Genomic DNA, 26,259 nt, shown 5'->3' on the forward strand with positions numbered 1-26,259 from the left:
CTTACGCCGTGGTGTTGCATACGCTCAGCTCCTGTACTCTGCACGGCTGCGGGACTCCTCTGTGGCTCTGGGCAGGTTTTGTTACATGGACCTATTCCTATTGCCCAACGTACCGTACACCTGCCTGTACACCAAGAGCAAGCTGCGTCCGCTGCCTGTCCCTGCTTTAGTCCAGGCTTTGGTGGGGAGTGGAGATTTCTGCTTCTTCCACCGAGGTGCGGGGGACCAGGTGCTGCAAGTAGTCAGCGTTGCCTGCAGTCTCTCTAACATCAGCACAGAGCCGACCAAATCCTCGTTCCTATTTCACGTGGGATTTCACCGCCAGCTTCCTAGACATGGGGCCAAGGCACTGAAACACACTGCCTCTCCCCCTGTCGCGGGGCGGATGTGGGGCGTATTGACTTCCTTTTTCATAGACATCAGGGCTGGAAGGGACCTCGGAAGATCATCGAGTCCAGCCCTCCGCCCAAAGGGCAGGAAGTCAGCTGGGGTCATAGGATCCCAGCAAGATGAGCATCCAGTTTGCTCTTGAAGGTGTTCAATGTGGGCGCTTGAACCACCTCCGGTGGCAGGCTGTTCCAGACCTTGGGGGCTCGGACAGGAAAGAAATTTTTCTTTATGTCCAGCCTGAAACGATCTTGCAGTAGTTTGTGACCATTCGACCTCGTCATCCCTTGGGGCGCTCTGGTGAACAAACGTTCCCCCAGATACTGGTGGTCACCCCTGATAAACTTATAGGTGGCCTATAACCCTAACCTTTTTCCTTGACTTGATGACCCCAAAGCAATGCCAGCTGGCTGATCAGCTTTGCCATTGAGATTCGTTAGTGGTAATCCAATTACCGGTGCGCGTGTGGACGGGTGTGTTTGGAGGCGGGGGCTGCCTTGGATACAGACACTTGTGATTCTCTTTGGGAAGCCAGTTACGGGCCATCTAGGCTTGGTTCTTGTTTGACTTTTGAATAGGAGCCATTGCCAATTACTTGTGCAATTGGGATGGCGTCTTCATTCCCATGATGCCCCGAGCAAACAGTGCCAGGTCCGAGAAGGAAGCTGGCAAGAGGATTGAACAGTGCTTGACCTTTTTCTCCTTTGTTTGACTGAAACCTGCCCTTGATGTTGTATTTAAGGGCGTGGTGGGCTGGGGAGGTGCCCATCTGCTGCAGGTAACCTCTCAGTGTAGTGGCCATCACGCTGTCTGACCCCGTGCCCACAGCCGAGGAACCCCAGATCTCAGCTTCAGAGCTGGGGTCCAGGCATCCTTCAACCCTGCTGGCCAAGGGAAGGCCGAGCTCCCCCCATGCAGTGGGTCAGGCGCCTGGCGCTGGAGATCGCACTCCCCCGGGCCAGGGGGCTGAAGACTCCCAGAGGCTGGGAGAGCCTGAGAGAGTTTGCAGCGTATTTGCCTCCCCTGTATAATGGGTGCATGGCCTGAACGGGTGCTGGGGTCTGTGCAGCTCCCTTGGTGATGAGGTGCGAATGGCCGAGTCGAGGCAAAGGCAGCCTGTAGTCTTGATGGTAGTCTTATGTTGAGTTTAGATGATGGTCTTGGGCTGGTTTAGGCAGGGCTGGACTGGATGTGACCCTGCAGCTCCCTGCCAGCCCCATGGCTCTGGGACTCAGTGATTCTCTATGATCTCCTCACTGGAGCTGGTGCTCTCTCCTCTCTCCCAGCGGCACCCTTTGAAGGCTGTTGTGGCCCCCCAGTTGAGAACCACGGCTGGGGAGCCCCCTCCCTGCCCTTCGCCCGGCTTCCAACGCTGCCGCCCATTCCAGGCACGGGTCTAGGGCAGAATTGCAAGAGGGCCAGAGCCTGCAAGGGTTCGGGCACTGCCTTCCCCCGGCCCCACACACCAAATCGGGGCGAGATGCCGGGCAGCGCATGTAGAAGCCGTAGGTGGGACTGTTGCTTCCTGGTGCCCCTGGGAGTGCTTGCTGCCAGGTGCGACGGAGGCCGGGAGCTCGGTGGGCTTCAAAACGGGACCTTGCTGGGGAAACAGCCTCCTTGGGTGGTGTTGCAGGGGTGAGCAGGAGCCCTCTTGCTCCTGGACGGAGCAGCGAGGAAGGGACCTGCCCCTCCGTCGGTCGTTCTGTAGCCGTGCGCTGCAGCGGGTCTCCACGTTTCGCTTTGCAGTAGGAGCCCGGGTCTGAGTCCATGCCTGTGCCCCCTCCACGTCCGACCTGCCGGGACTGTGGCTGCCTGCGTCCGTGTAGAGCTGCCTTCTAGGCCCCGTGGAGAAACCTTTTTCTGATGTCCGGTGTCTCTCATCCGCAGGCCGCCGCCATGGCGCTGGCAGAGAAGAAGGGCGGGTTGCTGCGGAAATCCTCCGCCTCCAAGAAGCCGCTGAAGGAGAAGGTCGTGCTCATGTACGACGAGATCTTCATGGTAAGAGGCCGGTGGGTCCTGGTGAAACCGCTGTCTGTCCAGGCAGAGTTGCTGGGAGGGGGTCCCAGCTGGGGTTTGGCACAGCTCTGGGGAGGCTGGACTCTGAGCACCCCGGTGCTGGGGAGCCGCGTTGGCTCTAGCGACCGGCTGTGGCAGCTCACGGGGTCTCACAGGAATGTCCTTCTCTTTCAGATAGACGACCCCAGCAAGCGCAACCCGCGGTTCTGGGAGGAGCTGTTCCTCATGAAGGTGATGGCAGGGGGGACACTTGCCCCCCGTGCCCTGGGGTTTTCCACGTGCCTGGCAGGTTTGGCTGCCCCAGCTCTTCCCATTCCCCTCGAGTCCACAGCAGCTGGGGAAATGCATTTGTCATGAACCTGGTTGTGTTCTGGGGGCTCGTGGGGTATCATAAAGGTTTTTCTGCCTTTATTTCCCCAATAGGGCACATGTGGCCCGGCTGAAAAGCCTACGTTCAGCTGCTCCACGTAGGTTATTGCTATCACTGCACAGGTTGTGTTATTCTGCCTGCAGACACCTGTGTGGTTTTGGACGTCAGAAGATCTTGGGGTGCAGACTTAAGGAAAGAGAGGGCACAACTGCTGCGTCTCTCTTGCTATAGTGGGCAGTGCTGGTGGGGGCTGTTTGTGATGTGTCCAGGATCTTTGGATGCCAGGCTTTGGAGGTTCAGGGTCCGCAGCAGTTGGGGCTGACAGATCCAGCAGGAAGGCTGGACACCGAAAATACTGGCAGAGGGCTCGGGCGTAGGCAGATGAGAGGGGAGGAAACTGCTTGTCTCTGTTCTGTCTCCAAGCTTACGGTCAGTTTTTCTTGTCTACATCTTTTCTCCTTTTTATCTTTCTGTGCTTGTCTCTTTACCAATTGCCCATGGTAAGAGCGATCTCTGGGCAAGTGGTATCCCCGGCTAGCCCACTCTGGAAAGCGGGACCTAAAATTTCCTCCACCCCCCAAAGGCGGAGTCCCTGCTGCAGCTGCGAGGTCTGGTATAAGGGCAGTGGTGCAGAGGCTTGCAGGGATGAGGAGTTATTCCAGGGCAAACCTTGATCTGCTCCTTGGGACAGGCAGTGTAACAGCCGGGGGGAAACGTGGGGCTTTGGGGATGCTCTGCTGAGGGGTTGTGATGGTGTTCGTTGACCTTCCTTTCTCTGTAGGTGAACCTGGAGTACCTGGAGGGGAAGCTGGAGGCTCTGGATGGCGAGGAGCTCATGAAGATAAAGGACAACATTAACTGCTTGTTCCAGCACTGCATCCAGGCCCTGGCAGAGGAGCACCCCATCAGGGTGGTCAACGCGCTGCAGGTATCTGCTGGGGACAAGCTCCGCTCGGCTTCTCTCCCTGCCGAGCTTCAAGGCACCAGGGATCCTGTCGGACATGGGGACCAGGAACTTGTTTTGAAGCTGGGCTCTGGGATGATGGAGGATGGGGTGGGCCTCGGGGGAGAGACGGGCTCCCCGATGCTCAGGCTTGCTGTCCTTGGGGTCTCCCAAGGGGAACACGGTCTCCCTCTGTCCTTGGGGATCCCTGACAGCCAAGATAAAAGGGCAGTGAAATCTGTCAGCAGACTTGCCTGGTGTTACGGCTCTGCCCTTGGGGTCCTTAAATAGGCAGAACGTGATTCTCTCTGCATTCGAGAGAGGATTTTTTCTGATGGGGGCTCTAACCGGTGTTGAACGCAGGGTCCAGCCCCTCCTTGGGGTCCCCAGCCAGCTTTGCCCAGGCTTCCCCGCTCATACATGGTTCTGGCTGTGCACCTTTGCAAGACAGCGAAGGTGACTGTGGGGAGGAGATGCAGCAAAGATGCCTCTGTATGGAGCACTGGTTAGCTCAGGGTGGGACAATGCTGGCCGAGATACTGAGATTTGGGAACCTGAGGGTGATGGAGCAGCTGGGAGGGGCAGGGTGTTTAGGTTGATGGTGGTCTTTGGCATCTGGGCCGTGAGCAGGGCTGGCCAGGGGCAGTGTGGGCATGGCCCGACTCTGCTACTCCCTCCCCTCTGCCCCACACAGACGCTCTGTGCCTTGATTCGTGGTGTGCACCAGAAGAACAAATCCACCTCGGGCTTCGACATCATCAACATGCTCATGGGATTCGACAAGGCGGAGCTGTGCATGAAGGTGAGATGCACGGAGGGGCCGGCGGGAAGACTGCTCCGGGGCTCAGAGCAGAGCAATTCGTGACTGACCTGGCATGGTGGCGGAGGCCCCTTTCCCTGAAGTTTAACTGCGTGGTTTAGATGCATTGGCCACGACGAACAAGCCACATATGGGCATTAGCTCATCCCAGGCCATTGCATCTCAGCCTGGTCACTTGGGCTTGATTTCTGTGCCTGTCGCCCTCCTCCTGGCATTCTCAGCGCCCCCCGTCGTAGTGTAGATGGGAGGTCCTGCATGCCTTGCAGACTCCCCAGAAGTCCCCAGGGTCTCGAGGAGCAGAAATGTAGATGATTAACTGTGGGGCAGCAGGGCGTGGGGATTTATCCCCCGGCAGCTGCTCTGGGGTGGCGGCCGTGTACTGTTTGCCCTGCAGGGCATGGCAGCTGGCCCTGGCAACTTTGCTCTCTGTGGTGCAGGGCTAAGCCAAGCTATGATGCAGCTGGGAGGCAGTTAATCCCCACTCCCCTGACCCTACAGGAAGCTGCCTGCAGCCCTGCTTCCTTCCTCTGAGCAGATGAGCGCTGTTGCTAGAGCTGCATTTTAACTGTCCATCGGCCAATTGTGCCGCTGCTATATTAGACATGTGTTACACTGATAGTGGTCGGAGGTTTGAGCCCACTGGCCTCATGAGAGCTACCATGGACTGGGTCAGAGCCCAGGTCCATTGTGTCCAGTCTTTGGTGTCACATGGCCGCAGAGCAGAGGCTGGAAGGAAGAGCGACCTGGGTCTGAGCAGGGTTTTCCTGCTTCTCTCTCCCTTTCAGCCTTTAAGGTCCAGGTAGGTCTGATGCAGAAGCCTCACTCCCATGCTCCATAGTGACCAATGCCCCTTTCCTCCAAGCATATGTCCGACCCTGCGTGAATCTGGCTGAGCTCTCAGCTCCCACCACATCTGAGGGCCACGAGCTCCCCCATTTAGTCCCAGACCGGGGGAAACGGAGCATCCTGGTGTTCGTCTTAAACTGCCAGCCTGCTCGTGTCAGGCCATGCCCCCCCCCCCCCAAACTTTTCTTCTGGGGGGAAAGTCAGGCCGTCCCCCCCCCCCCCCCAAACTTTTGTCTGGTGAGAGACAATCAATGATAAATTGCTAGTGACTTTTACTTTACCATGAAGTATTTTGTGCGAATCAGCCAGGAGGTGTCAGTAGCCCTCAGGGGCCGCAGCGGGGCTTGAACACCATCCCGTCCCCCCCAGTGAGAGGGAACAACGCAGTTCTCGCAGACCGTGTGCTGCAATTATGCAGGATGTTATTAACACCAAGACTTGGTGGTGAGGCATGGATGAGCCCCAGGCAGCCATCAGGGCACGTCAGATGCACACCACCACATTGGCTTCATGTATAAGCTTGGCCAGGGTGGGTTTTGCTGGTACTATGGAGAGAGCATGCTGTGGTGAGACCCACAGTCATGCCGTGCCACTGCCTGTAACCCAGTGCTGGCTGCTGGCTTGTGGGAGCCCGTGATAACCATGCCTTCCCCTCCAGAATCTCATGGAGAGCTTGGACGCTCTGCTCTGCGCAGAAGGCTCCGAAAGCCTGAAGAGCTTGTGCCTGAAGCTGCTCCTCTGCTTGGTTACGGTAAATCACCCCGTGGGGCATTTGCTGGGGGGCTCCAATCATCTGCCCCTGGCAGGCACAGGCAGCTGGTGCCGGAGGGGGCTTGAGGTGCCTGTGAGGGCATGGGAAGGGTCCTCCAGGGCCGTGTGTGACCCCCTTGACTGGGGTCACACACACAGGTGACCCCAGTCACCTGTGTGTGTGTCACCTGGTCCCACCTAAACCAGCTTCCACAAAATGCTTTGGAGGGGACCAGCAGGATGGAGAGAGAAGGGAGTCCAGGAGTGGGAGAAGGAGGGTACTGGGGGCAGGCATGAGGTACCTGGGGAGAAGAGGCTGAGACAGGCATGGGCATGGGTGGATCTAGGATTTTGCCAAGGGTAATGCAGATCCCCTAGAACACGACACCCACGTTTTTCTCCAGGTAAAAAGATGGTAGAAGCTGTACTAGCCTGCTAGGGGCTGGAGCTGTGTTACGCAGTTTTTAAGATGGAAGCAAAGATGCACGGGACTTTACTGGAATGTGCCTGATGAGCTGGATTTCACATGAAGTCTGACAAATGCACCAAGCCAGGCCAGAGCAGTCAGCAAATACTGCTTTATCAGTCCTGCCATCCTTACAGTTGAATGCACATTTCCTATTCGGGTTCATAAAGCAAAATTGTGCTTTCTGGAGCACATTGACAGTGCACCCAGTGTGGCGCTGTCGGTCATTTCCATGTGGGAGTTGCTGTGACCGCACCAGAGTTAAGGTGTTTAGCTAGGACTGCCTGTGGGGCTGCAAAACAGAAGAGAGGGCTGGGAGGCAGCAAAACGGCCAGGGAAGGGGCAACCTGACTAATGGAACATCGAGGCCATTAGAAAAGAGAGAGGGTCGTTAGCACCTGAGCTGAGCAGGAATCAGGTATGTGATAATAAGCCAGGACACCTTCAGCCCTGCCAGAAGGGAAATGCCACTGCCCTTCCAGGCAGTTGGTTCTGAAGTTTAGGTAGAGCAGGGGCCAAAGGGGGTGCAATTGCCAACCCCCGGATCCACCTCTGGGTGAGGGCAAGGGTCCCTCTCTGCACCCTTCCCGCTGGGCAAAAGGGGAGGCACCACCTGGTGTTGGGGTGGGGGGGGGCTTCCCTGCAAACCTCTGGCTCACAAGGGACCCCAGCCGGACCCCCTTCAGCTGCATGAGTTTCTGCTACTCCTGCCGTTCCCACACGGCTGCACAGAGGAGGTCCCCACGCACCAGCTGTGATGTGGGCAGTAGGTGCAGGGCAAAGGCAGCCTGTGCTTGCCCCTTCTCCCCTCTCCCAGCTCTGGCCCATGCCTGCCCAGCCTCATGGCTGCATGGGAGTGCCCACCAAAGTGGGCGACATGTCTTGTCCTGGCACAGAAGCTGTAGCAGCACGCTGGAGGTGGGGTCGGCAGCGAGGGCGTTCAAACACTTTCTTTGTATGCAGGTGACAGACAACATCAGCCAGAACACAATCCTGGAGTACGTGATGATCAACAGCATCTTTGAAGCTATCTTACAGGTACGCTGAAGCAGAAAGCACTTTCCCCAGAGCTCTCCACCCTCCACTCGCTGCTTTTCCACCAACGCTCCCTGACGTGGCGTTTTGACTCCTAATGTTTGGAGCTGAGTTGCAAATTTTGATCCCTGCTATCGCCTCACTCCAGTCCCTTGGCTTCGGTCTCATTTGGGCTTTATGGTGTTCACACTTCAGGCTTTGCTGCTCAGGAAGGAACAGAAGAGCTTTGCGGGCCTGATTTCATGGCAGATGCTAGAGAATCACCAGCTTGGAAAGTCAGCCAGTGTAGTCAGCCGTTTGCCATCCTTGGATAAGTTAGACTTTGAAGGTGAGAAACTCGACTGGGAAAATGTAGCGCCTGTACTGGGTGTGTGTCCATAGCACAGTGTAAGATGCACGCTGGGAGGCGGGTATGTAACTGGTTAGATATTGTGCTCAACCAGTAGTTGTCAGTGGCTCCATGTCTAATTAGGAGGCGGTATCACATGCAGTCCCCAGGGGTCTGTCCTGGGTCCCGTGTTGTATAGCTTCTTCATTGATGATTTGGGTGATTGTGTTCAAGCACATGTTTAGCAACTTGGCAGATGACACCAAGCTGGGTCAAGTTGCAGATGCTCTGGAAGGCAGGGCTGGGATCCAGAAGGGCCTGGAGAGCCTGGAGAAGTCCAGAAATCAGATGCGGTTCAGCAAGGACAAGTGCAACGTACTTCCCTTGGCGCAGAATAGTTGTGTGCATCAATCCAGCCTGGGGAACAGCGGGCTAGGCCGCCGTGATGCAGAGAAGGACCTGGGGAACGTGGAGCACGAACTGAATATGGGCCAGCAGCATGCTCTCGTTGCCGAAGCCGTCAGCAGCCTCCTGGGCTGTACGAACGGGAGCGTTGGTGCAGATCCGGCGCAGGGATCTCCCACTCTTCAGCACCGGGGAGGCCTCCCCTGGAGCCCTGTGCCCAGCTCTGGGCCCTGCACTTCGTGGAGGACGTGGACAGGTTAGAGAGAGTCCAGCGCAGAGTGACAGCAATGACCAATGGAGGTACGATGGACGAGGCCAGGCTGAAAGAGCTGGGTGACCACGTCTGGAGGAGAGAAGACCGGGGGGTGGGGTTTGATCACAGGCTTCAAGTCCCTGCAGGGTGATGACAGAGGATGGAGACGGGCTTTCTCTGTGGCCGCAGGGGACAGGACTAGGAGCAACAGCTTCAAGCTGCAGCAGGGGAAACTGAGGCTGGAGATGAGGGAATGTTCTGGCTCTGCAAGTGGTCCAGCACTGGAGCGGGCTCCTAGAGAAGCTGTGGCGTCTCCCTCCCTGGATGCTTTCCAGAGCAAACTGGATGGACATGTGGCTGGGCTGGTTTAGTCGGGGCTGATGCTGTTGTGAGCGGGAGCTAGACTAGATGTACCCTTGTGAGATCCTTTTCAGCCTGACTCTCCCCGATCCCACAACGTATCCTCTTGTCTGATGCTTAGAGGCGAGGGATGGGCTTTGCCCTCTGCAAAGGTGTGAGCGAGAAGCTTGTTGCTGGCTGGATGCTCGGTGGTGACCAGCGATCAAACAATCTGTTCACCCAGGGGAGGCACTGCCAGGCCCAGGGTCAGCAAGAACCTAGTCAGGGAAGTTCTGGAGGGACTGGATGTGTTCAAATCAGCAGGTCCTGACAACCTCCACCCCAGGGTGCTGAGGGAATTGCAGAGGTCATTGCGGGACCCTGGCACGGCTTTACGAGCACTCGTGGTGCTCTGGCGAGGTGCCAGAGGACTGGAAAAGGGCCAGTGTGGTCCTCATTTTCAAAAAAGGGAGGAAGGCGGACCCAGGAAACTACAGGCCTGTTAGTCTTACCTCGGTCCTGGGGAAGCTCTTTGAGAAAATTATCTGGGAGCACATCTGCGAGGGGCTGGCAGGGAGATCATGCTCAGGGGCAACGAACACAGGTTCGTTCGAGGCAGGTCCTGTCAGACCAACCTGGTGGCCTTCTACGACCAGGTCACCAGGTCCTTGGACACGGGTGTCGCGGTGGACATAGTCTTTCTGGACTTCAGGAAGGCCATCAACACTGTCTCTCACCCCATTCTCGTTAAAAAACTGGGGGACTATGGCGTTGACACCTACACGGTCAGATGGGTCGCTACCTGTCTGGAGGGCCGCACCCAGAGAGTGGTGGTGGATGGGTCATTTTTGACCTGGAGGGCTGTGGGCAGTGGGGTCCCCCAGGGCTCGGTCCTCGGGCCCGCGCTGTTCAACATCTTCATCAGTGACTTGGACGAGGGGGTGAAAAGCACCTTGTTCAAATTCGCAGATGACACTAAGATGTGGGGGGAAGTGGGCACGCTAGACAGGAGGGACAGGCTGCAATCGGACCTGGACAGGTCACAGGGGTGGGCGGATGAGAACAGCATGGGTCTCAGCACTGACAAGTGCAAGGTGCTGCACCTGGGGAGGAAGAGCCAGCAGCAGACCTACAGGCTGGGGACCTCCCTTCTCGTCAGTGCAGAGGCAGAACAGGATCTTTGGGTCATTATTGATGCCGAAATGAACATGGGCTGGCAGTGTGGGGACGCGGTCAGGAAGGCCAACCGCACCTTGTCATGCATCCACAGGTGCATCTCGAGCAGGTCCAAGGAGATGATCCTCCCCCTCTACGCGACACTGATCAGGCCGCAGCTGGAGTACTGCGTCCAGGTCTGGGCGCCGCACTTCAGGAGGGATGTGGACAGCATGGAGAGGGGCCAGAGGAGGCCACTTGCGTGATCGGGGCAGTAGGGCAGGCCCTACGAGGAGAGGGGACGGGACCTGTTCAGCCACCACAAGAGAAAGTTGAGAGGGGGTCTGGTGGCTGCCTATAAACTTGCCAGGGGGGACCAGTGGGGAACGGGAGAGTCCCTGTTCCCCCAAGCACTACTGGGGGTAACTAGGAACAAGGGCCATAAGTTGACCGAGAGTAGATTCAGATTAGACATCAGGAGGCGCTACTTCGCTGTCAGGGCAGCTAGGAGCTGGAACCAACTTCCAAGAGAAGTGGTGCTGACTCCGACCCTGGGGGTCTTCAGAAGGAGGCTAGACAGACACCTAGCTGGGGGCATCCTTTCCCGCCCATGGCAGGGGGTCGGACTGGATGATCTGTTTAGGTCCCTTCCGACCCGACCAACTATGAAACTATTTCTGGCAAGTGCTGATGTTCACAAAGTCACTGACTGTGCTATGTGCCGATGTCCTGGACGCGCTGTGCTCGGCTTCCACCTGCTTCTGCAGGAAGCCAGATTGCGTGGGGCTTTATCGTGGCAGGTGCATGGGACAGACCAAGGGTCTGTCTCGCCCAGGGACCCATCTCTAGCAGGGACAAAGGATGGATGCTTCAAACCAGTGGGGCCTAAGCCTGCCATGGATGGGCCCCGCACCCTCCCTGAGCACGGCTCACATCTCTTTCCCCTGCCTCTGGTGCTCTCCTTTCTGTTCCCTGCCCCATCTGCTGCTCTGCCCTGTGCTTCATGCCCCGTCTGCTGCTCTGCTTTCTGCTCGCTGCCCTGTCTGCCGGTGTGCTGCCTGTCCTCTCCCTGATCTGCCGCATCCCACACCTACAGGCTGCCCATACCACTTGCTGCAGACTTGCCATAGGTTGGCCATCCCTGCTTTAGAGGGAGAATATAAGGAACTGGGCATGTGCCGAGTGACCCTGCCCATTGCCCTTTAGCCGACATCCATGCCTGTTGCGTTGAACGGCCCCTGATGGACCAACCCTCCATCCACGTGTCTGGTCCCTTGTGGAACCCAGTTGTGCCATGTCCTCTGCTATGTCCTGTGGCCAAGACTTCCCTGTGCTAATTTTGGCAATTTACATTTCAGATCCTGTCCACCCCCCTGAGCCGCAGGGAGCACGGTTACGACGCTGTAGTCCTGCTTGCCTTGCTGGTAAACTACAGGAAGTACGAGGTAGGAGATCTCTGCACGCTCACATCATTACATGGGCACCTTCAGCCAGCTCGCGTGAGGGTGCGATGGCTGTCTTTGCTGCGGGTGCTGTTCAGGCAGCTTGAAGCTGCTTTGAAATCCTCCTTTTATCTGCAGTTTGGAGAGAGATCCTGTGCAACAGCGTAACCGACCCCTATGCTGTCGTTAATGGGAGTTCTCTCAGGTTTTTGAATCTGTGCCGCTCTGTCTTTGCAGAGAGCTGCACTGGCAGCCCCGATGGCATGTTAGAAACGGGAACTGAAAGGTTGGGGAAAGGAAAAACATGGTGGTGGACGTTTGAAAGCATGGACTGCACATTGGCTCCATAAGTGCTAATCCCATACAAGATGAGCAACGTCTGGTCTAGCCTGTGTGTATGTAAATGCTCCTGCTGGCACCGACCCCGCAGGGTCCTGGCTGGAGGGTCTTGCCCCTGCACTTGGGCTCAGCCCCACACTGCACTGGGTAGGAAGGGATTTCCCCTCTCCTCAGAGTGGGCCACACTGCGGGGTTTTGCCTTCCTCTGCAGTGGGGGCACGGCTTGGCCTGGGCTTTCTGTGGCGCCCGCAACCCCCCCCTCCCAACAGGAACAGGACATTGGCAGCTGCAGGCCCCCTATATCCCAGGGGTGCGGGCGATGCCTGGGGCTGTGTTGGGGGCGGCTGTGTCATGTGGCTTTGAGGTCGGACACAGGGTTTGTCTGGGCTGGTTTGGACGGGCTGATCCTGCCTTAGGCAGGGCTGGGACTGGATGTGTCCCCACAGCTCTTGGATGCTATGAAAAAAATGCTAATAACCTATGCATGCTTGTACCCAAGTACAAAAACACTTTCTCAGTGGGAATGGTTTTGCTCGCAGTGCACTCTGTTGAAAGCAAGGTTAATAGTGGGTGGGTTAACTGTGTGTGTGTGTGTGTGTGTGTGTGTGTGGTATATTCTGTCTAGGGAACTGCATTCATAGAGCTGTCATGTCTCAGGCCCTGGGCGTAGGATGGGAAGCCAAAACAATGAGCCAAGGTAATGAAGAGCCCTCTGAAGAGATGCTGACCCTATGCCCAGGAGGAGCCAGGGAAACGTCCCATCTTGCAACCCCCTCAAAGAGCTAGACCGGCAGCTTTGCGTCTCTCCAGTCATCCTTATCAAGCAACTTGCTTCATCTTTCCCGTGGAGGAGGACCATGCTGCTCTCTGATCTGCTGCTGTGTCTGCAGATCGTTGCTTTCTTGATGTTGTGCAGAAGAGAGAAAATGAAAGCAGTGGGAAACCCTCCTGTCAGTTCCTCTATGCATGAAGCACTGTATTTTAACGGCCTGTCTTGGGTTTTTGGTTTCAGCCAATAGGACTGGAAAGCACGTGGGCTGGAAATGAGAAGTTTCCTCTTTGCCAGAGCAGCTGGGGGCCGTGGGGCAGGGTTAGTTTGTGAAGAGGGTACGTGGCACAGTGCCTGGGAGCTGGCAGCGATGACCCAGGAAGAGGTCTCGTCTGGTCCTTCCATCCGTTAACTCACTCGCGTGGGCAGTTCTGTGCCAGCCGCGCACCTGATTGTGTTCCCACCGGGAGTTGTGCACGTGTCCACGTGGCTGTATCTGTAGCTTGGTGCTGGGGGTGGTGTGTGCATTACTCGTATTGTTGTAGCATCCACACGCTGCCCACTGGAGGGTTCAAGGAGAGGCTGGACAGACCCTGATGAGGGATGCTCTTGGTGCAGTGATGCCTGCGCTCTGCTGTGGGGTGTCCCAGGCTTCTGGGCTGTGCTGGTTGCCCCCCTGGCTCCCCTTTCTGCTCCATGTGTCAGGGGATTTAATCTTCCCACAGAGGCACTGTAGGTAGAAAGGGGTCTGCACCCATCCACCATGCGTAGCTGTAAGATGCCGCCTCCCCGTTTCTGAGGAAACGTTTCTCTCTCCCTTGCTCCTGAGCGAAAGGACCACATCGCGCTAGGAAATAATTGACAGCACCAGGGAAATAGTGACGCTACCGAGACACACTAACGAGACTCAAAGGAGCATCGCATGCACAGAGCAGGCTTGGCCAAGGGGAGAGGGGACTTTTTCCCTTCTTGTCTCTTCTTAGGCACTGCAGCGGGGCTGGTTGAGAGGCAGGAGGGGAGAGGGGTCACAAAAATATACCCGTCCTCCTCACCTGGCTTTGTTTTGGCAGGGGGCTGTCCCTGTCCGCCCCGGCTGGGCTGCATGGGGGCTAGGGGCCGGGGAAGTGGCAGTGGGGAGGGGCAGGGGGTATCCCCTTCCCTGTACCTGCTCCCAGTGATGTGGCAGGGAGCGAGGAATTACTCTCCACCCTCTCGTTGCTGTCCCTGTGCCCCCGGCCAGCCATGCTGTCTCTCCCGCAGGGTCCATTTGGACTGCTGGGATGGCACGCGTGAAGGTTGCAGGTCCCATGCACCTTGCAAGCAGCTTTGGAGCAGGGGAGTCTTAAAAACAAATGCTTTGGGGCGTACAGGGCCCGTGGGCGGCTCTGTCTGGGGCTGTCTTGTCCCACGCCCACCCCCAGCTGCCTCCTGCTCAGCTACATGGGGGCACAGCTTGGTGCCTCCTGCCAGCGCAAGGACTCGGTTGTGCTGTCTCTGGGTCAGGGCATGGCCGAGCTGGAAGAGGCTGCAGCTGTGATTACAGGGGGATGGTCCTGGGCGAGTTAGCTCTAGGATTTGCCCCTGCCCTGCACCATGGCATTGTGGGGGGGTGCCAGGGACCTCACGCAGCATCCAGGCCTGCTTCCCGCACAGACTCAGCCTGTGCTATTCTGAATCCAGCCTAGCCCTGCGCCCATCCAGCCACTGCATCCCTGGGCAGCTGGTTCCACCATCCCGCTGCTCCTACAGCCAGAAAGATCATTGCAGAGATTTAATCTGCTCCAGTTCAATCCCATTGCCCTTCGCAGCGAGGCAGAGTGGTGTTCCCGGGCTGCTCTTCATGGCAGTTTTTCCAGGGGCTGGAAGCCTGCCCTGTCTGGAACCAGCAGCAGTGAGACTCTCTCTGGCCCCTGGTGGTTTGCAGACTGCCTGGGCCTGCGTCCCTGACTTTGCTCCTGGAGTCTGGGTGCTTTGGCCTCACCGAAAGCACTGAGCTGTGAATAAGGGGAGGAGCTGGTGTTTTGTCCCACTTCCCAGCTGGCCAAATCATGGCACGGAGCATGCCAAGCTTCCCACGATGCCAGCTTGCTCTCAGGAGCCAGGGAGTCCGCTAGCAGGTGGGCCAGCTCCTCGCTCCCTGTCCCCGAGCGGAGCAGCTGTGTGGCTGCGACAGTCCAGCTCTGCGCCCTACCCAGCTGCTGCCTCTGCTCCCTCCTCGGCCTCTGGCCCCAAGTTCCCTGCTCCAAGGGCCTGGTCCCTCCGGTTGGGAGAGGATGAGTCTCAAAGGTGCACGGTCCCTTGCAGGCACGTGGTGGATGGGGGGGCCCAGGAGGCCCTGGGTGCCATCTACTGATGGCTCACCTGGGGATGGTTCTCGCTGAGTTTGTTTCCCCCTTGTTTCCTTGGGCTAGAAGTAGATGTTGCCAATGAAGCAGGTCAGGTGGGCAGGGACATGGGTGACATGTCATGCCGTTGTCCTACCCATTGACCTTGAGGAACAATGGGCAACGTGCCCCGGGAGACTGCCAGGGCTGTGTCTCTGCATGCGGGGACCCAGCTTTCCCCACTTCCAGAGACGTGCCCAGGGAGCACTTCCCTGGGCTAGGGAGAGAGCATGGGCAGTGCTGGGCTGCCCGCACTCTCCTGCCCTAAAGCAAACTGACATCCGCTGCAGTAAAGCGGCACAAGATATTGCTGCCTTTCCTTGCAGCCTCGCAGAAGGGCTGAGCCTGGCGCAAAGGCAACATCTCTTTCCACCCCTAGCAGTGAGCACGTGATTCCTGCAGGCTTGTTCGGGCACGTGAGGTCTGCGGACGTGTCTCCCTCCCTCCGCTGTCTGCTGGAGGCATTCAGAGCACTGGTGCTGTAGTATAGGGTTGTGGTTCTCAACCGCCTGAGACTGCAGGCCTCCTCAGGAAGCGCCAGCTCTTGGCATTCACTTGTCTCTTGACTAGAAAATCCTCGAGTGATTCTTTTGTTGCCAAGAGCTCAGCAAGGCCACGGCAGGGAAGGAGGCTTCGCATGGGGTTGACAAGTTGAGCTGAAGAAGCGCTCTGATCCTTGCCCAGCACGCAGGGGCCGTGGGCCGGCGGTCGCTTCCTCAGTGCCCGGCCTGGCTCAACGTTGCTGCGAAACGGGGCGACTCGGTGATCATGAAGCCAAGGGGACAATGGCCTGGCCTTCAGGTGTTCACCTCCCTCAGCTGCACCCTCTGACCCCGCGCTCTTGCATGCCCTCGGCCTCTGCTCATCTCCGCGCCGACATGCAGCCTTGGAAGAAGCTGTGTCTTAACGAGGGAAAATGCCTTCTAAAGTATTGGCAGCCTCTCTCGAGGCATCTGTCCCCCGGGAGGGCAGGTGACTTGACCATGTCTCCCCAGAGCTGCTGGCTTTCAATGGCTAACCTGGTGGTGCTCAACCTTTTGGCCCCATGGGCCACATGAAGAGCATGGGGCTGGTCCACGGGCTGGATTGGACCCTGCACCCCAGGACCAGGCCCCAGGGCCTCATGCTACCTCTGCCCAGGCTTGGGGACACAGATTGGGCTCCAGGAGCCCCTCGCTCCATCTGCCAGTCCTGTACGCTGGGATTGGGCCCCCTGCCGCCCGGCTCGCCGGGCCACAGCCCTGGGGGGCTCCCTATGGACTGGATGACAAGGTGCCAGGCACCAGACCTGGCCTGCAGGTTGAGCGTCCCTGGCCTGACCTATAAGGCGTGGAGGTGCAGCCTGGGTCATTAGATGGATGGGTCCTTGGTACTGCCATGCTGTCCTGGTCCTTTTCCCAGGTGCTTTTTGGCAGTGGTTGCAAGATGCCCAAATTCTTGGACCTCTGGCCATTGCCCTGTTCAGCCCCCACACTGCTTCTGGGGCCTGCTGCGTGGTGGCACACGTGTCTGATGATCGGTCTGATAACATGCTATTTACCAGGCACTCGCGATTGCGAATCAGATACCACGCCAAGCACGCAGCTGAGCCAGAGGCCAGGCCTAACGCTGTCTCCTCCCCTCTCTCTGCAGTCGGTGAATCCATACATAGTGAAGCTCTCCATCGTGGATGACGAGGCCACGCTCAACGTGAGTATCCCTCGTGCCGCGCTGGGGCTTCTCCACCTCGACCCTGGCTGCCCTTTTACATCAGTGACCAGTTCATGTTGCAGCAAGGGAGGTTTAGGTTAGATATTAGGCCAAAACTTTTTCACGAGGAGGGCAGTAAAGCACTGGAACAGGTTAGCCAGAAAAGTGGTGGCATCTCCACCCCTGGAGGTGTTTAAGCCTCGGCTGGACAAAGCCCTGCCTGGGATGATGTAGTTGTGGCTGATCCTGCTTGGAGCAGGGGGTTGGACTAGATCTGATGTCCTGAAGTCCCCTCACACCCTTATTTTCTATGACTCGAGAGCATCAGAGAGCTGGCGAGTGGGCCCTGCTGGGGTTTAATGCCCTTAACGTAGAAGCATTTGCCTGGGGCTTGTGAGTCTCTGGCTCTGACGCAGGCCAGGGGTCAGGGCTCCCAGCCCTGCTCGGAGGCCAGCAGGGGAGCGGGCAGCCGGGTGGGCAGGGTGGCCCCGGGCAGCAGATCCCCCTCCCACCATCGCGGTGCAGCTTCCCACAGAGTGAAGCCAGTTTCTGTTCTTGCAGGGGATGGGACTCGTGATTGCCCAGGCACTGTCAGAGTACAACCAGTGAGTGCAATCGCCGGCCCCCACACCTCTCCCTCCCTCCTCTGCGTGGTAGCCACAGCCGCCTCCTGCCCTGTTACCACCACCCGCGGTCCCACGGTCTGAGCCTGGGGCACTGTCCCCCCGATCCCGCATGACAGACAAATGCCCATTTTGCTGTGTGCAGTTCTGATGGGAAACCCGTGCCACCGAAAGGAGCAAACCCCTCGGAAAAGGCACTGAAGAGAGGACTTGAGAGCAGCCTGCAAATCCCTGCAGGGCTGCCAGAGAGCAGAGGGATAACCCCTGTCCTCTCCTGCTGCAGGGAGGAGGGTGCAGACCTATGACTTGAAGTTGCAGCAAAGTAAATTCAGATTGGAGATCAAGACAAACTTCTTTGCTGTCAGGGTGGTGGGGGGTGCGTGGGAGAGATACCAGGGAAGCGGGGGATTCTCCATCACTGCAGGGTTTGAGAGGCTGGACGGGCACCGGTCAGGGATGTTCTAAGCTCAGCGATGCCCGTGCTCTGCTGTGGGGTGTCCCAGGCTGCTGGGCTGTTGCCCCCCCTCCCCCTTTCCCCGCCTTTCTTCTCCATGTGTCGGGGGGGTTTAAGCCTCCCCCGGCAGTGCTGGGGATGGGGCTGGGCTGTGCCAATGCTCCTGCTGGCACCAACCCCGCAGGGTCCTGGCTGGGGGGGGTCTTGCCCCTGTGCTCGGGCTAAGCCTCATGCTTCACTGGGGCAGGAAGGGATTTCCCCCCTGCTCAGACTGGTTTGGACTGGGGGTTTGCCTTCCTCTGCAGCGGGGGCCTGACCTGGCAGCATCCATGACCCCCCGGCAGCAGTAGGACGTCGATGCCTGCGGCCCCCGCTGTATCCCGGGGGCGGGGGCGATGCCTGGGGCTGTGTCGGGGTGACTGTGTTGTGTGGCTTCGAGGTCAGACACGGGGTTTGGACAGGGCTGATCCTGCCTTGGACAGGGCTTGGACTGGATGTGACCTCACAGCTCTCCGCCAGCCCCACGGCTCTGGGAGTCTCCAAGCTGGATCAGACCAGGGCCCAGTCAGCCCCGTGGCACCTCAGGCCCTCAGGCTGCGATGGGCATCTACTGCCTCAGCATGAAGGGCAGCCAGCCCGGCAGGAGGGTAAACCCTGCCCCGGGGTGCTCTCCTCCCCACCTCCGTCAGCGCCACCTCCTTCCCTCGCAGTCTGCGTTGGGTCTGCCCTGGACCTAGGTGGGAGCTGGCCCTGTTCTGTCTCCCCTCGGAGGGAGCTGAGCCCAGACTCGGCCCAGAGGGGAATGAGCAGCTTTTTTTACGCTTGGTCAAATCTTGGGATTGTTTTCATGCGATCATCCCTGGGGGTTGCAGACTCCTCAGAGAAAGCCTAGGGCTTTCCTGCCAAACCGCAGCCTCTTTTACAGGAATCCCAGAGCTGTGGGGCTGGCAGGGAGCTGCAGGGTTGCATCCAGTCCAGCCCGGCCTGAGGCAGGATCACCCCCGTCCAAACCAGCCCAGACAAACCCATGTCCGGCTTCGGAGCCATACGACAGTCGTCCCTGACACAGCCCCAGGCATCGCCCCTGCCCCCGGGAAAGCAGGAGGGTCACGGCCGCCAATGTCCTGCTGCTGCCAGGGGGGTCACGGGCACTGCAGAGAGCCCAGGCCAGGCCGTGCCCCCACTGCAGGGGAAGGGGAAACCCCCCAGTGTGACCAGTCTGAGCAGGGGGGAAATCCCTTCCTGCCCAGTGCAGTGTGGGGGTGAGCCTGAGCGGAGGTTTTTGCACAACCCTCTTTCCACTGGTGGGTTGCGCTGGGCTGTGGCGTCACTCGGTCGTAAGCCGTCGCAGCTGTCAGCGCAGTGGTGTTCGCTGTTCTGTGAGGCATTTCACACGTCCCGGGGCGACGTGAGACAGGAGATCAGCTTTGAAACCCAAGCAAGTGCCTGAGTCTTTTTTTTTTTTTTTTTCCCTGTACCCTGTTAAGATTTTTAGCAGGGTTTTGGATCACAGGCTCAACATCTGTCTGGGATTTAAGGTAGTGTTTCCATAAGATTTCCCTACGCCCAGGCTGGAGGAGTCATGTCTAGCACAGCAAACTTCACTGCAGATAACTTGCTGCTTGGACTCTTGTCTCCCCGGGGCCTGAAACCAGCCTGTAGCCCCTCTGCTCTGTGCTGCAGGCAAGGGTTTAGGCTCCTCGTATCTGCACAAGCTCATGAAAACAAAGCAGGAAGGTGGCTGCACTCTCCCAACCTGGTCCCGGCGGCCCCGGCCCTGGCAGGGTGTGGGGTATGATGGTCCCTGTCCTGTGTGTCATGCCGAACCCTCATGCCCTCTCTGCTGTTTGTGCAGGCAGTACAGGGACAAGGAAGAGGAGCACCAGACCGGCTTCTTCTCAGCCTTGACCAACATGGTAAGTGCAGCGGGAGCATTGTTTTTGGACGTCATTTGGGACAGCCTGGGCGAGGCTTGGCTTGGGCTCAGGGCTGGCTCTGGGGGAGAGGGGAGACCCTGGTGTTAGCTCTATGCGGCCTCTCCGGGTTGCCCTCACAAAGGCCAGGGGATGTCTCGTTTCATGCTCCTGTCTCCAGCTCGCCCCATTTCCAGAGCAGCAGGTGTCTGTTCCCTTTCCAAGCAGCCCAGGCCACTGTGGAGACAGGCTCCCAGCTAGCGCGATCAGCAGCGCGTGCCTGGAAACATGCGGGGTTCAGACCATGGCCTGGGCTTTGCTGCTGCTATGAGGTGGCTGCTGGGGAAAGACGGTGGCTGTGTCTTCCCAAGGCAGCTCCCAGGGACTCATGGGGGAAGCTGTGAGCTTCCTCGGTCCTTTGCATTGGCAGTGACTCGGGCACCTCCTGATGGAGGCGGTTGCGTTTGGGGGCCGATCGTTAATGATGGCACAGAGGAAAAAGTGCTATCGGTGGGAGGCATTGTCCAGGCAGGTTGGTTCTTCACCTGGGTCTCCCCTCCACCCGGGCTGTCAGCCGCAGTCCCTGCCAGCCCCACTGTCCTGAGCTGAGCCCTGCATGGTGCTGGCATCCTCCTAAAGCCGTGCAATGCTCTTTCCTTCCATAGGTCGGCAGCATGTTCATAGCAGACGCTGATGAGAAAATCTCTGTCCAGTAAGTGCATGGCATGAGGCAAACAGCAGCATTTCTGTTGGGGCAGGCCTTACCTGCTTAATTTGCGGGGCTGCTTTGCGGCAGGAGGGCATATCCCAGAGGTGGTGGCACCGTGGCCTGGCCACGGGATTGACCACGTGGCTGCAAAGCCAGGGTTAGATTGGTGCTGGGGGAGCAGCAGGGACAGTCAGTCATTTGCTCTGCAGCCATCCTACCACACTATGCGGGTACCAAGGGCGTTAGAGGATTGTTGGTGCCTGGGGGGAATCCCCGTCCATCAAGCTTTCTCCATGGGCCCACGGCTCGGGATGGTGGTTTCGTGGCAGGGCTTGGATCTGGCGTTCCCAGGTCTCACTCGTGCCCCTGGCCACCCGGTTCCGCTGTACCAGTGATGTGGCAAGACTTGGAGCCCACTGCATGCAGACGTGGAGCACCTCAACCTGGGGAGATGAGGGCAGAGGGGGCATCAGGTGCTTCAGCCTCGCGCTGAGTGCTCTGGGGATCCGGGGGCAGGAGAGCAGATGTCTCCCCAGCCCAATACAGACGAGCACACGGCAGCAGGAGGCTGCTCTGCGCTTCCAGGCTCCTGGGCTGTGCTGGAGACTGAGGAAGGCAGGGTCCCTCGTGGGAAGGGGAAGGGTCTGGCGGTGGGACGTCTATACTCATGAGTACTGAGGTTTTGTGGTGCCCGAGGGCCTGGCCTCGTCCTCTCCCACCCCGGAGCCCAATGTCTGCTGGGTGATTGGGTTGGGAGGCCATTGTCACCATGTCCCTTCCCCGCAGGACGAACGAGGCGATCCTGCTGGCCCTCTACGAAGCCGTGCACCTGAACCGGAACTTCATCACCGTGCTGGCACAGGTGGGCTCCCGCGCCGGTTTGCCACAGCTGTCTGATCGCTGCGGCCCTCTCCTCGCTCCTGGACCCTCAGTGCCTTGTTAGAGTGGCGCCAGCTCAGAGGCAGCCGGGAACTGGACCCAGGGGGATGTGGGAGGTGAAATCTCCCCTGCCAGGGGCGAGAAGTAGTGGTTTGGGGGGGTGTTGTCTAGGGAAGGGCCTCAAAGACCCCCTCGGCGCTCCTCTCCTAGCAGAGACGGGCTGGCACCTGCCCTGCAGCAGCCGTGCAGCTGGAATGATGTTCTCTCCTGGCCGTGGCGTTGCCTGGATCTTGAGGCCTCGGGGGTGGAGAGGGGGAGATGTGGAAGGTGCTTGTTGATAGCCCCGGGGGCATCCGATGAAGGGCTCGTGGCCTGCATCGGTTCCCTTTGTGCTGCTAGGTGGCACCCTTATCTCGGCTGACAGCTGAAATATGGTTTGGGGGGAAAAAGGCACTTCAGTGAATCCACACTGTTCTGTCCGGCGGCTGCAAACATGTTTCTGCATAAGATTTAGGGGGAGAGTGCATTTCAAAGTTGTCTTTCACGCACTCATTTACGGGTCTCGGCTATAAGTCAGCGTTTAAAACACACGGATTACGGGATATTGCAGCAGGTGTGAAGCCACCTGCCTGCAGCCCCGCAGACTCGTATTCTCACCAGCCCATCTCCATCGCTTCCCCAGTCTCCAGACTGTCACTGCGTGCGTGTTTATAGGGGGACGACAAAGCATTGTGAGCATCAGCTGGGTGAAAGGTGTTGGATGGAACCGATTCATTCCATCAGAGCCAGGCCACAAATAAGATCGCTGGCTGCTCGCAACCCTCACCTCTTCTGATGGATGCAGGAAATAAATGGAAGCCGGGGAGAATAAGGTTACAGCAGTCGTTAGGCACGGAGCTGTTAGCAGAGATGAGCTGGGGAGGAGAGCCAAGGGGAGAAAGCCGGGAGGATCGATACTAATAACGTTATTTATGTGGAGCTGTTCTCTCCCGGAGCACTCGGGACATCATAAATCTCTGGTGTGTCTTAAGAGGAGGATGCTAGAAAGCGAGGAGCTCCTTTTAAAGCAGAGCCAGGGTTGGAAATGTGCAGCTGAGGGGTCATGCTGAGAGAGCCTTTGGGGAGCGCGGGGGCTTTAGGTGCTGTGCATGTCTGTGGAGAAGGAATGGCAGGGTTTGGGGGTGATTCCCCACTGTGTAGCCCCTCCTGTGTTTGGGTGGTTGGGAGGCAGGATGGGCCCGTGTTGCTGGCAGGGAACGGGTGCTCCATGCAGAGGCCCCGCGTGGCTGTGAGCCCCGCTGACCCCCATGTGCGTCTCCCTGCAGAGCCATCCCGAGATAGGCCTGATGACGACGCCGGCCAGCCCGGTTCCAACGACGCCCGTCACCCCGCTCGGCACCACGCCGCCCTCGTCAGACGGTGAGAGACTCCCTCCTTCTGGGCCCAGACCTTGCCACGGCGCTGCGAGGGAAATGGCAAGGCTGCCTCTCAAGGCGGCAGCTCACTCGCTCCGTCTGGAGAAGGCAGAGCCTGTCGTCTCCTCCTGGAGACCTGGCCTGGGGAGCAGGGGCTCAGGGCTCACTTTTGGGGGGCTTTCTCCTCCCCTGACCTCTAGGAGCCCTCTGCTCTGGGTGCTGTGGCCAGGGGATCCCTCTCCCAGTGCCCCAGGCAGACAGGCCTCCCCTGCTAAAACCTTTTGCCTCTGGCTGTCCCTCATTGCCAGCGTGTTCCCACGCTGCCTGGGCTCATCCCCTGCTCAGCGTGCCCCAGGGTCCAAATCCCAGCTGGGAAGCAGGAGCTATTGCCCCTGGCCTTGCTCAGACAGGCTTCACAAATGGCTGCTTAACCCGAGTCCTGGGGGCTCTAGAGAAGGAACCTTTGTGCTGGCATAAATGCGCCAGCTGTGTAAAATACAGCCCGGCTGGGCTCGGGGCGGGTCGGCTTAACCCAGTTTAAGAGGCAGAATCGAGCAGTGTTTTTCACCAACTTCTTCGGCAATGCCCTGGGCGTCTGAAGGCAGCACCGCGCAGCTCGAGCAGAGCCCCGTCCGGGCGGGCTCTGGGGCGCCAGGTGCACGCTCTGCAATTCGGGTCACCGATAGCCTCGTTCGCCAAAGACTTCTCCTCGCGGCTGCATTCTGCCTGGTTGCCATGGATATCAAAAGCTTTCTGTTCAAGCGAGGGGGAAAAGAAAAAGATCTGGAGCCTCCCCGCGTGCGTGCGCCGGGAGATGCGGAGGGACAGGAGTTGCAGAGACTTCCTTTCAAACGGCTCGCTGCAAATGCCTCCGCCCACGCGCTTTATTATCCAGCTGACAGGGCTGTGCTTACCTACCACGCGCTCGCTTTAATTGATCAGGAAGGAATCAGAGCGCGTGACGGCGAGGCAGCCGGGCCCCGTCCTGCTGGGAAAGCTATTAGGCTTAACGGAAGGGGGATTGAGCTTCACCAACAGCACTCCCGTCGCCTTGTCCCTGTCCCTGTCCCAGCCCCTCGGTGCAGCTGAGAGCCGGGGCTTGGTTTAGCAGTGGAGCTGTTAGGTTAAAGGCGTGTGGGATGCTTTACCCATCGCTTCGTAGGGCCTAGCAGCTCAGCTCTGAAAGCTGTATGGGGCTTGGAGTTAGCCCAGGCCAGCTCAGCCTCTGGGGGAGAGTCTCTGATTGATTGATTCTCTCCTCCATGCACTTAAAAATACAGCCAAGCTGTTTCCAAATGGCAGCAGCAGCAGGCAGAAATCCCTGGCCTGGTCTCCGGCACTCCCCAGTGCTCCCCTGGGCTGTGATCTGATACGGGAACACCCGCACAGGAGAAAACCGGGGGCTTTGCAAGCTGGAGCTGTGACGCAAACCTGGTTTCACAGATCTGTTGCATCCGGTGTCGGCTGCGAGCGGTGGCCCCCTGCTATGCAAATCCAGGGCACCTGTCACCGTAGCAGCTACACGTCGATTCACTAAGTGCCGTTACATGTTCCTTTGCTGCGTTCCTCCCGTCAGCTCCAGAAGGGCCTGGCGGGGCTGCGAGGACTGTCGCTGTGAAGCTGTGGGTGTCTCACACTTGTACGATGAGTGCTGGTGCGGCCGGTGTCTGGTGACGTCCGTGATGTGCCTGGTGCCCCGGAGCCCTTGCCGTGAGGGCAGGAGGGTAGCCTGGGGCCTCGGCCCAATCGCACCGATGGCTCATAGAGTCGTCATAGGAAGGTCGAGCCGAAGGGACTTCATGAGGTCACATCCAGTCCAGCCTCTGCCCCAGACAGGATCGTCCCTGACCAAGTTAAGCATCCGTCCAGCCTGCTCAGGAAAACTTCCAGGGGGGAGATCCCACCACTTGCCCAGGCAGCCTGCTCCAGCACTGGACCTCCTGCAGCGCCAGGGAGTTCCTCCTCATCTCCAGCCTCAGTTTCCCCTGCTGCAGCTCGAGGCTGTTGCTCCTGCAGCCACAGAGAAAAGCCCGTCTCCATCTTCTCTGTCATCATCAGTCACCCTGCAGGGACTTGAAGCCCATGATCAAACCCCACTCGGTCTTCTCTCCTCCAGACTTGGTCACCCCAGCTCTTCCAGCCTGGCATTGTCCATTGTGTCCCCAGGCCCCTGGTCATTGTGGTCGCTCTGCACTGGACTCTCTCCAATCTGTCCACGGCCTCCTGGAAGGGCAGGGCCCAGAGCTGGGCACACGACTCCAGGGGAAGCCTCCCCGGTGCTGAAGAGCAGAGATCCCTGCCGTGCCTCTGCACTGATGCTCCTGTTCATACAGCCCAGGAGGCTGCTGGTGGCTTTTGAAAGCAGAGCAGAGTGGGATGGTGTTAAAGGAGCATGTGGAGCTCCCCAACTCCTCCCCTCAGGCCCCTTTGCTTGGCAGTGCCAGGTTTGTTCCCCTGCTTTCCCACTGCTTGCAAACGTGCACGCTCCACGAAGCGCAGTGGCTGGGGAGAGGGCTGTTGGGGGAAGGATGCTCCATCAGGCAGAGCTGGATGCCGAGAGCTGGGACAAAGGACAGGAAGGGGCCATGTGGGTCAGAGCGTCCCACAGACGGCCACACCGCAGAAACCAGGGCTTCCCAAGGCCCAGAGAGGCACTGCATGACTGGGACGTCATGCCGGGGGCCGAGGGATGATGGTGCTGCGACAGCAAGCAGGATCGTGGGGCTGCTGCTGAGGTCTGCCAGCCCATTCCTCCTCCAGTGGCCAAGGGCAGCCGGTTCTGGGTGAGGGTGGCCACGTCCAGACACTTCGCGGCGCTGGTGGCCTGTGGGCTGCGTGTCGGGAGCCCCTGAGATAATCCCTGTCATCACTCAGGCTTAATTTTTAAACAGGCTGGGGGTCTTTTGCCCCAGCTGCTTCCATGCGGAGAGAGCTGCAGACCCCAGTGGTGAGAAGCCTCCTCATTTCCTGCTGGCGTTTAATCAGGGCTGGTTGATCCCTGATTGTTTGTGCACCAACTTCATCTGCTAGGGTCAGCAGCTCTTTCCCCCTCCCCGGTGCTCGTTGGAATTACGGACTTCAGTCCTGTCCCCGCTCAACCCGTCTTTCCCCAGGGTCAGCAAGCCAAGCTCTCTCTAAGTCTCTTCCCTCCCGGTCCCTGCTTTTCCCCTGATCCTTGGTGCCTTCCGCATTTCAGACCTGTCGTGCCCAGCTGCGGGTGCCCCTGGTTGCAAGCTGCCGTTCTGCGGCACTAGTGGGAAGTGCCCAAAAGTCTTGGATCCCACTGACCTTTTCATGGCCATGGGGCATCGGGCAGCATTGGAGCCCCCTGCATGCCTGAGTCCAGGCCTCCAGTCCCATGCCCTTCCCGGGATAGACACCACCTCCCGGCTCTGGGAAGGGGAAGAAAGGAAGCAGCAGGATAATGACTGGATAATAACTGGTCGGCAAACACTTTGGGGCCAGGTCATGGTGCCAGGGTCAGGTTGAGCATCCTGTGGAAATGCCCAGCCCTCGCTGCCCCCCGCTCA

General features: G+C 58.6%; 1 protein-coding gene across 1 annotated transcript in view; it reads left to right on the forward strand.

Moving 5' to 3' along the window:
- Positions 1-2,249: 2,249 nt before the first annotated feature.
- Positions 2,250-26,259, forward strand: part of ARMH3 (armadillo-like helical domain containing 3) — a 77,647-nt gene continuing 53,637 nt past the window's right edge. Inside the window, exons 1-13 of the mRNA XM_006033725.3 lie at positions 2,250-2,385; positions 2,578-2,634; positions 3,555-3,701; positions 4,411-4,518; positions 6,041-6,133; positions 7,562-7,636; positions 11,472-11,558; positions 16,680-16,736; positions 17,298-17,341; positions 19,669-19,729; positions 20,392-20,438; positions 21,222-21,297; positions 22,640-22,733. Of these exons, the coding sequence (XP_006033787.2) occupies positions 2,251-2,385; positions 2,578-2,634; positions 3,555-3,701; positions 4,411-4,518; positions 6,041-6,133; positions 7,562-7,636; positions 11,472-11,558; positions 16,680-16,736; positions 17,298-17,341; positions 19,669-19,729; positions 20,392-20,438; positions 21,222-21,297; positions 22,640-22,733 (1,081 nt within the window). The 5' untranslated portion in view covers position 2,250. The remainder of the gene's footprint in view (positions 2,386-2,577; positions 2,635-3,554; positions 3,702-4,410; positions 4,519-6,040; positions 6,134-7,561; positions 7,637-11,471; positions 11,559-16,679; positions 16,737-17,297; positions 17,342-19,668; positions 19,730-20,391; positions 20,439-21,221; positions 21,298-22,639; positions 22,734-26,259) is intronic.

The sequence above is a fragment of the Alligator sinensis genome, unplaced genomic scaffold (genome assembly GCF_000455745.1).
Source record: "Alligator sinensis unplaced genomic scaffold, ASM45574v1 scaffold859_1, whole genome shotgun sequence".
In the NCBI taxonomy this organism is placed as follows: domain Eukaryota; kingdom Metazoa; phylum Chordata; order Crocodylia; family Alligatoridae; genus Alligator; species Alligator sinensis.